The sequence below is a fragment of the Chenopodium album genome, chromosome 5 (assembly GCF_948465745.1).
Source record: "Chenopodium album chromosome 5, dcCheAlbu1.1, whole genome shotgun sequence".
Taxonomy (NCBI): Eukaryota; Viridiplantae; Streptophyta; class Magnoliopsida; order Caryophyllales; family Amaranthaceae; genus Chenopodium; species Chenopodium album.
Window position 1 is genome coordinate 8,620,613 of NC_137838.1, and position 10,020 is coordinate 8,630,632.

The 10,020-nt window shown below is 38.1% G+C and overlaps 1 protein-coding gene across 1 annotated transcript; it reads left to right on the forward strand.

The window, feature by feature from the left end:
- Positions 1 to 2,231: 2,231 nt before the first annotated feature.
- LOC145632536 (protein FAR1-RELATED SEQUENCE 6-like) lies at positions 2,232 to 7,731 on the forward strand. The gene is made up of 5 exons (XM_081684906.1): positions 2,232 to 3,640; positions 5,929 to 7,174; positions 7,260 to 7,349; positions 7,451 to 7,567; positions 7,651 to 7,731. Exons 1-5 carry the CDS (start codon positions 2,232 to 2,234, stop codon positions 7,729 to 7,731), a joined length of 2,943 nt encoding a protein of 980 aa, XP_081541032.1.
- Positions 7,732 to 10,020: the final 2,289 nt, after the last annotated feature.

A 10,020-nucleotide genomic window follows, 5' to 3' on the forward strand; every position in this document is an offset into this window, starting at 1 on the left:
TTTGGGTCGGGTTAGTAATAGGTCTGGTAAAATTTGGGTCGGGTCAATAACAAGTCAGGTTGAATTTGGGTCAAGTCAATAACAAGTCGGGTTGATTTCGGGTCGGGTTTGTAACAGGTTGGGTTAAATTCAGATCTGGTTAGGAACGGGTCAGGTTGAATTTAGGTCAAGTTAGTAAAAAGTCGGGTTAAATTCGGGTTTTAACGGGTTAAAACGGGTTTGGGTCAATTTCTGTTCAAGTCGGGTCGGGTCAATAATTTATGGGTTACATTCGGTTCGGGTCATCTCCAGGCCAGTTCATGTTCGGGTTTGGGTCTCACATACTCGGCTCTAGGGTTGGTTTCTGGTCGGGTCAGGTCGAGTTTGGGTCACCATTTTTTCGGGTTCAGACGGATCGGTTAATAATCGGGTTTGAGTAGGTATTTCGGGTCGGGTCAACTTTTGATAGCTCTAGGTGCGTATATGAAATTATTTTTAATGAACATAAATTATTTGCCGAACAGCTCGAACTTGAAATTACCACTCAAATAGTAGACGTGTTTTGAATTTACCACCCGTAATTTTTTTTAATTTTATTTTACCACCCTAATTTCAGAAAACCCCCAATTCAATTGAAGCATGAACCCTAATTTCATAAAACCCCCAATTCTACCTATTTACCCCAATTATAGTGGAATTTGGTGAAAGATATGTGAATTGAAGTTGGGAGAGTTGTTTTGAAGAGAAAAATCGGGGAGAAAATCTGTCAAAAGAGTCAAAATAGTGGTTAGTAGCCATTAGATGGTGCCCATAGACGGAAAACCCACATAAATTTTGATATAGGTGGGAATATGAATAATTTTTTAATTTAAGGGGTGGTAAAATAAAATAAAAAATTTAACGGGTGGTAATTTCAAAACAGGCCTAGTATTTGGGTGGTAATTTACAAACTGTCCTTAATTTTACTAAATTGAACTTATTTTTATTAAATTGAAATTAATTTTACTAAGTATGTTATTTTTTTAAGTTAAAGTAAACAAGGCCTTAGCTAGTATATTACCCTTCAAGAATTTCTCTGAAAAACATGGAGTATAATTGTACAATACTATTATTAAATGTTGAAACATAATTTATGAACAATCTTACAGTATTATTAATCGTAACTAAAAACATTAATAAACAAAACACCCACATAATCATGTTTGAAAGCCTCCATAATTAAAACTATATAATTACACTATCCAAAAGTAATTGGATTGGAATTCGTAGATCATTGCAATAGTTACAATCCTAAACTCAGTGAATTAACCAGTACTTAAACTTTTATTAGGCTTTACTTAATTTGATCCGAGTTCTTTTTGGATGAAGCTTAGACTGCCAAAATGCATGAAGGCCTGGGCTACCTTACAGTATTTGAATAAATCATGTACGTAGTACTTATAGAGGAAATACAAGTTGATCCCCTTGATAAACTATTTTTGTTTATCAAGTGGCATTCTTGTAATTATTTTGTACGAAATAATAATAAAAAATTGAAGGAGGTGAGGTGTCACACGTTTTACTGACATATCACATGCAAGTTGTATTTGACGGAACATCTAACGACCTTCTGCACTGCCGTTGATAGTTAACCAAGGTTAACAACCTAGAGTAAACTCCCTTTTCTCTTTCATATTTACTTCTCCCTTTTCCCTCTTCTCCTGCTCAACCGATTTTCCAGTTGATCCCCATAACATTCGACCGATTTTCAGCCATACTGGTGGATCACTATCGCATTGTTAAGGTATGATTTCAGAATAACTGCCCTTTTTGTATTTCTTCAGTAGTTCATACTTTTAGAAAAATAGAATTCAAAACTTGCTTGTTTATTTCATCAATAATTTCAGTTCTCCTACTCGCAAATTAATTTTTATTCGGGTAATTTTGTTAAGGTATGATTTCAGAATACCTAATTTTTGAATTGCTTTAGTAGCTCGGGCTTTTAGAAAAATTGAGTTGAAAACTTGCTTGTTTATTTCATAAGTTGTGCAATTGAACTCGCAAATTAATTTTTGAATGGCAATTGAGTGTGTGTAATTGTTTTTGGTTGTTGCTAATCTATTTTTATGCTTCTGAGTCGGGTAATTTTGTTTTGGCAATTGAACAGTTGATTGTGAAAATATGTTTGAATATGGGTTTTTGTGAAAATATGGAAACTCTAGTGATATGGAAAATCTAAAAATTGTGAAAATATGGGTTTTTGTGTGTCAAATATGGTTGCAGTGATCTGTTATACCATGGATGTGGGTGATGTTGATCTTGATCCTCCTGGTGTTGGTAAATGTATTAATTTGGTTGACGACGTAGTTGACCCCAACTTAGAATTTGTTCAAGATTCTGGCTGTGAGGGAAGCATGGAAAATATGGAGTTGAATCCGAGCTCAAACATGTGTTTTGAATCTGGTTGTGTGGGGAATGGGATAAGAATGGAAAATATGGAACTGTTGAACCCCGGCTCTCCTCTCATTGGATCACAGCAGGTTGTCTACACATCTCCTATACAGACAGTTCGCACTGTCCAGACTGTTGAGACTGTTGTATCAACTAATGTGCCCCTTGTTGAACCTCCAAAGGAGGGTATGGTATTCAAGAGCTGGGAGGACATAGAGGAGTACTTCAAAATGTATGCTTTTAGTAATGGATTTGGTGTAACTAGAGTGCAGGGTTCTTTTTCTAAGGCAACTAAGGAGCGTAGGGGTACTAGGTGGAGGTGTGAATGCTGGGGTCCCCCGAACATGAGGGCCCTAAGGGAGGCCAAGAAGAGGGCCAAAGCAATGGAAGTCGGTGGAACTGGTGGCAAGGTAAACGGTGTAATAGGGGTGGATGAGCTGAAACAAGGAAAGAGAAAGTCTAAAAAATGCTTTTGTCCTGCAAACATTTATGCAAGTGTTAACGATGCGGGTGAGTGGGTTATACGGTCAGCCGAACTAGAACATCATGGCCACAAACCAACCCCGACAAAGGCAAATCTAGTGAAAGAGTACAGGATGAAGCATTACACTTCATCTGTACGCAAGAAGCTGATGAACTTCTACGAAGAGGGTGTTCCTGTTAAGAAAATACATGGATGCTTGTCCCATGAAAAAGACAAACTCCCTAATGTGAAGGACCTAGAACACGAGGTATACAAAGCTAAGAAGTTGAAAATGGAAGGAGGCGATGCCGTAGCGATGATGAAGTATTTTGAGAAGATGCAAGCCGACAACCAAAACTTTTATCATGCACATCGGTTGGATGAAGAAGGGCGGCTAAAGGATGTGCTATGGGTGGATGCTAGGAGTCGTGCGGCCTACAAAGATTTTGGAGACGTGGTATGTTTTGATGCCACGTACTTGACCAACAACTACGACCTCCCTTTTGCAAATTTTGTTGGCGTGAATCATCATGGTCAATCAATTCTCTTTGGATGTGCCTTGGTATCACGCGAAGATTGTGAAACTTATTCTTGGGTGTTTACGCAATGGCTAGCATGTATGGGGAACCGGGCACCCTTGGGAATTCTTACCGATCAAGCAGCAGCAATGAGAAGGCCGCTTGCAGAAATTATGCCAACAGCACGCCATAGATGGTGCATATGGCACATTATGCGAAAGTTTCCTGAGAAGCTTGGGAAATGCGAGTTGTAAGTGTATCCTTAACTTTTGTAAATGTGCATACTACAAGTATGTTGCATAACTATTGATTCCCCCCCCCCCCCTCCCTTAAATATGGAGCATCCTCACTTCTCATGATAAAGATCTGAGCATCTTGCTGGTAGTGTGCCCTCACAATTTTGGCATAATTTAGGCAGTGTTGTTGCTTGTTGTTGTATATTCAATCTGCCATAGATTTTTGTAATTGTGAATTCACTTATATTGCTACTTGATAAGTCTATTTTATATATATTTTTATTCCCCGTCCCACGGTCATATTTGTGCTTATTTGAGCTCTACGGAGCTATTTTTATTACTAATATACGTTTTCTAGTGTTTTTGTAGAGTTGGTATTATTTTGTAGGAATTTGCAAAATTATGATAATTTCCGAGCTAATTGAACCACTACGAAGATATTAGAATCGGAGCGTATTTTATGACCGTATATTTAAAGCCCAAGACCGAGTTAAAGAAATTTAGTTCGGTGATTAAGGGCTCGAAATATGAAGAGGTCCAAGATTTTACAAGATTATACAAGTTATTATTACTGACCAAGCAAGTGAAGAAAAAGGGGCTAATAAACTCTAAAAGCTCAAGTTGAAACCTGTTGGGCGTGATAAACGGATGGGCCCAATCGGGCAACAACTGGCTGGGTTAGATGAGGCACGTTTAATTAAGCTGATGGGCTCGAATTCCTTGGGCCTTATTCCAGCTTTCCTTAAGTCGGCTTCTGACTTTAGTGGCCTTGAGATTCACGCAGCTTTTGGGTTATTTTTCCTTATAAAAAGGATAGAGTATTAGGGGGGAGTTATGGAAGATTTCTAAGATATGTTGTCAGACTTTTTAGGTAGAAATCTTAGGATTTGCTTTATGCTTAGTTATCTTTTGTTAGGATTTTATTTTCATAATTTTATCTTAGTTTATAGTAGTTTGAGTCTTAGTGGGAAAGTCTTCCTTATTATAAAAGGGAGATAGTAGTAGTACGTGAGGTTAGGCAAGTTTTTCTTAGTTTTAGTTTTTAGATTAATTTAGTTTCTTTTAGTTTTTCTTTCCATCTCTACTCTCTATCAATTTTATTTATTTATTTTTCTTGTTACTTTAATACTACTATTCTCTTTCTCTTAATTCTTGCTCTTCATCATGATTTATTTTATTACTTTGATTAGTTTAGTTTTTAATATGTGTGAGTAGTTTAATTTCTAGGGTTTATGGGGATCTAATAAATAATATGAAGGGATAATTTGTTGTTGTTAATTATCAATGCTATATTAATTTCCTATTGATTGGATTAATGCTCTGTGACTAGATTAGGCCTATCTTTTATGCATGAGTTTGACAATATTGATTCAAGAATCGAGAGATGAGAATTAATGTTTAGGTCTAGTTTCAATAGGCAAGTTAATTTATAAATGGTTAAGTCAAGATTCGAGAGATGAGATTTAATACCGGTAATTTAATTGTGTGATTGTAATAAGTAGCGAGAGCCCTTTACAATCTGGTTAATTGATGCATTGATGATTAACTATTATTGATTGTTGGTATTGCATGATGATTTCTTATTGGATTGTTTTAATGTTTTACAATTGCGGCTTGTAAAAGTATAGCAATATTAAATTGATGAATCGAGCAGATGTTAATTTGGTATTAAAGGCTATTTTCAATAAGAACTTAGATCTAGTAAATTGCGAGAGCCTGTTAGATCTATGTTGGTTAATAAATTGCGAGAGCCTGTTAATCATGTTATTTATGCAATGTCAATGATTGATTACCCTACTTTACCCCGGAGTATTATTTATTGGTGAACCTATACCCTAGATCCCTTTATATATTGTTTTCTCCCTACTCTTATTCTTTGTAGTTTAGCTTCTTATTCATTCATAAATATTGGTTACTTAAATAATTTAGATTATAATAATTAATTGGAAGTAAAAAGACTTGTTTCCCTGTGGAGATCGACCCTACTTCCCTATCTACCTTAGTTAGTGATTTAGGTATTTATTTTTGATTAGGGGATACGACTTTACCCTGTCACTACTACAAGTATGTTGCATATCAATTTATTCCCCCCCCCCCTCTCTCAAATATGAGCATCCTCTCTTCTCATTATATAGCAAGTAGGATCTGATCATTTGATCACCAAGTAATTAATTTTATCTTTACTTGCTGCTGTCCAGATTTGCTTGTTCTTGTTGTTGTATATTCAATCTTCCATATTCAATCAGCCTTAGATTTTTTTTAGTCTGATATGTATATTCAATCATCCATAAATATTTGTCAGGTATGCTGAATTCAAAAATCCTCTTAAAGCTCTCATTTATGAAAGCTTCACGGTTGACGAATTTGAGAGTCGGTGGCTTGAGTTTATGAAGAAGTATGGCCTGGAAGAAAACGAATGGCTATGTGACCTGTTTGAAGAGCGTCACATGTGGATCCCGGCATATATGAAGGAGTACTTCTGGGCTGGAATGAAGACTACCCAACGTGTAGAAAGCATCAATAGCTTTTTTGACGGTTTTGTGAACCGGAAGACTAAGTTGTATGAGTTCCCGGAAAAGTACAGTAAGGCTATGACTAGTAGGGTGAAAGATGAAACTGAAGCTGATGCCAAATCGACGAAATATGTGCGGCAATTAGTCAGTGGGTTTAAGGTTGAGAAAGTGTACCAGAAGTTGTATACTGATGCAAAATTTCAGGAGATTCAGAAAGAACTATCAAGGATGATGTATTGTTATGGGCGGGAGGAAAGAGTGATTGATGAACACAATGTCCATTACTATCTTGAGGATAGAGTGTGGATTGTCCCGGAAGGGAGGAGCGAAGAGGTTATAACGGACAGAAGGCGAATTTACTGTGTCAGATTTAACCGAGTAACGAATGAAGTCAGCTGCGATTGTTGTAAATTTGAAACATTCGGTATTTTTTGCAAGCACTGCATTCGTGTACTAGATCAAAATCTTGTGTTCAAGATACCAGACAAGTACATCTTGGACCGATGGCGTAAGGATGTTGTTAGGAAGCATACTCGTGTTAAGGTTGCATACCACGATCCGTCGGATACAGCCGAGGTGAAGAGATTCAACAAAATCATGTCCGAGTTTGAGCCAATATGCGACGAAGCGTCTGCTGTTGATGAGGATACAGTACAGATGGTGCTTGCTTCCTTGTCAAAGCTAAGGATTGAAGTAAAGGAAAGGAGGAAGAAGTTCATTGCGCAGAATGGGGTTCAACTACTCCCTAGCAGACAGTATCCTCCCTCTGAAAAAGGTTCCACAGGTGGAGTAATCACTCCGTCTTCTGTCACAAAACCATCCGCCGTGTATGAAGGATTGGTGGACGGTAGCATTCAGGAGGATGTAGAGTGGGTCGAGTTACAGCCAGAAGTCACTGAGACCCCAGTTGACACACCACCAGCAGTTAGCCAACAGGTGCTAGACCCAAAATCAAGGAAACGTCCTCGAGGAAGGCCTAAGGGATCGCGAAATAAATCATTGGCAGAGTTGGGGTATAAGAAGAAAAACAAGGAGGTAAAATCACCTGATCTGGGCATTCATTTCAACTATGACAGTATAATCTAACTTTTTGTATTTGTTGCTTGAACTGTGATTGTAGATTCCTGCCGCAGTTGATGAAACTGAACCGGGAGGTGATGAAATTGTTGCACCCACTCCAGCTGAGAAACAACCCATCCCCAAACGAAAGGTATATAACATATAACCAACCTATCCCAAAACGAAAGGCATATACCATATAAAATTGAAGTGTGTTGTTTTCATCATCTGGATCCCCTTGTTGATCAACAGGGTAGGAAGAAGAAGGCCGCAAAAAAAGGCGGTAATGCTGGTGAAGTTGCAGCCACCACCCCTACCTCTTCTGATGAAAGAGTACCTCCAGCTGAGAAACCCATCCCCAAACGAAAGGTAGATAACATATAATCATAAGTGTTTGTTGTATTCATCCATCATCTTTGGAAATCTGAATCTCATCCCTTGTTGATCAATAGGGACGGAAGAGAAAGGCCACTACAAAACGCGGGGCTGCTGGTGAAGGTGTTGCCACCCCAACCTCGTCTTTTGAGTTCTAATTAGCTGTGGCCCAAAGTTCTTTGTTATGTACTCAAGTCGAACTATGTAGCGTTTGTATTACTTGTTGTTGGTGGTTTAGGGACTATGTCATATTGGTAATTGCTTATTTTATGTTACGCATCGTAGTTGCTTAGATTAGGCTACAACCTTTTGAAACTGTTTCCGCATTGTTCGAACAACCTTTTGGAAATGTGTTGCGTTCAACTGGAGCAATTACATGCTTTAATTTCTGTTATTATGTTCGATGTAATAATCTTGATTTCATCTTTTTGTTTTCATCAGCAATTACCTTTATAACCTTGATTCATAACAAAAAAAAAAAAAAAAAAAAAAAAAAAAAAAAAAAAAAACCTATCTTTTTTACCCTTCTAATTTCTTCCTTGGAAATTTTAGAGCGGGCTTTTGAGTTGGTCTGTCCATTTTGGTTAACTCAATTTTTGGGTTGGGCTGTCCATTCTAGTTTACTCAATTTTGGGTTGGGCTATCCACAATATATAAACCCATTACTTTAATGAGACCCTATTTTCTGGACCAAAATCGTAGGACCAATTAATTAGGAGACTTGATCCTTTAATGCTATCTTGTGGACCAAAAATGTAGGACCAATTTTGGTTAACTCATTTTTTGTTACATATCAACTCCAGGAGACTTCATCTAATTATGCTTTAGTTTCCTTTTTAAGCAATTGTTTTAAACTTTTTGTGAATTTGAGCATATGCGCAATAATTTGAAATAAAATGCGATAATTTTAAGCCTTACACAATAGTTAAACACAAATTTACTAATATTTCACATCATAGAACATTTTAATAGTACAACACCCCTAATGATTATACCTACGAAGTACTACAAACTTAGACTGCTGTGGAGTGGAAATACTACAAACACACCACAAATGGAGCCACCTTGTCCATGGAGTACTAGATTTAACAAACATACACCAGACACACACCAGCTTATCACCTAAACCTAACGTTCGGTGGAAGCAATTAATAGTTTACTACACACATACACTCTAACACAAAAGGATGTAATCCACAACAAATGTGAACTCATACACTGACTTCCTAAAGTCCACCTAATGTAGACTTATTGTAAGCAAAACTCCATGGACAAAAGCTACTGCGCTGGCCGCTCACTTAGACTTGGGGATGCGGGATGTCTTGTTGTAGTGCACATTTGGAAGTGCATAGACCACACCATTGTTCCGAATCTTTGCCGACTCAACTGTCTGGTTTGGGGTTAACACTCGACACTGATTCATGAGCATGACCTTCTTAGGATCAAAATTGAACACGGTACCCCAGTGATGGTATAGGTTGCAAAGCTTTGTGTCGAGCCGGCCATCCACCTTCACTTTCTTTGGCTTGTCACTAACATCGGTGATGTAGAACTTCTTGATCAAGCTATTCATGTTAAACTTAGGATTCTGCACACGTTCACAACAATAACTATTAATTGAGCGAGGGGAATATTAAAAAATGATTTATACAAATTAAATAAACTATTAAGCTTTTTAGCATACAAATTAAACAAACCTTGTGATTTGCCACCAGCATGTCACCTTGCCTAATTCCCACATACTTAGCAATGTCGTGTGGAGAGATAACCACCCCGGTTCTTTCATTAGTCAAGAACATGTCCTTCACCTTGCAGTCCACTTTATCCGCATAATCCTTGTAGATATCTTCAAAGGTCTGGTTTCCCTTAAGTGCGTACATAACACCAAGATCACTCTTGTTGTTGCTTGCAACAACGAGGTAATGTAGGCTTGTTCCCCAGGGTTTCTGGTTGTTACCGCCGTCCAAATGCATCACTCCAACGGCCTCTTCAGCAGGTGGCATCAAGTCAGCTACACGTGGAATATTATCATCAACTTCCACGATCACCTGACGCCTACCCCTGCGTTTAGTGTTAGCCACCCCACGTCCACTAAACATCTGACGGCTCAGCTTGTTCTGGACACACCAGGGAAGGTTCTCTTGTCGGAACGCAGGGATGTTTGCATGAAGTGCGTCGAAAGCATTTTTCCTCAAGGTTGCTCTCAAAAGAGAACCAATCCTTCTCCTCTTAATCTCACTCTCATAAGTAGTTATCTTTCCCTTACGTTTGGTTACTGGGGACGAAGATGAGCCTCCAGTCTCGGAATTGAGGGACAGAGATGGTTGGGCCTTTTCAGAGGATTTCATAGTGGTTGTTAAGTGTTTGTAATTGTATTGTTGTGCGGTGACACTGTGACATTGATTGGGAACAATGTGGATATTTATAGTGATAACTAGGGTTTGCTA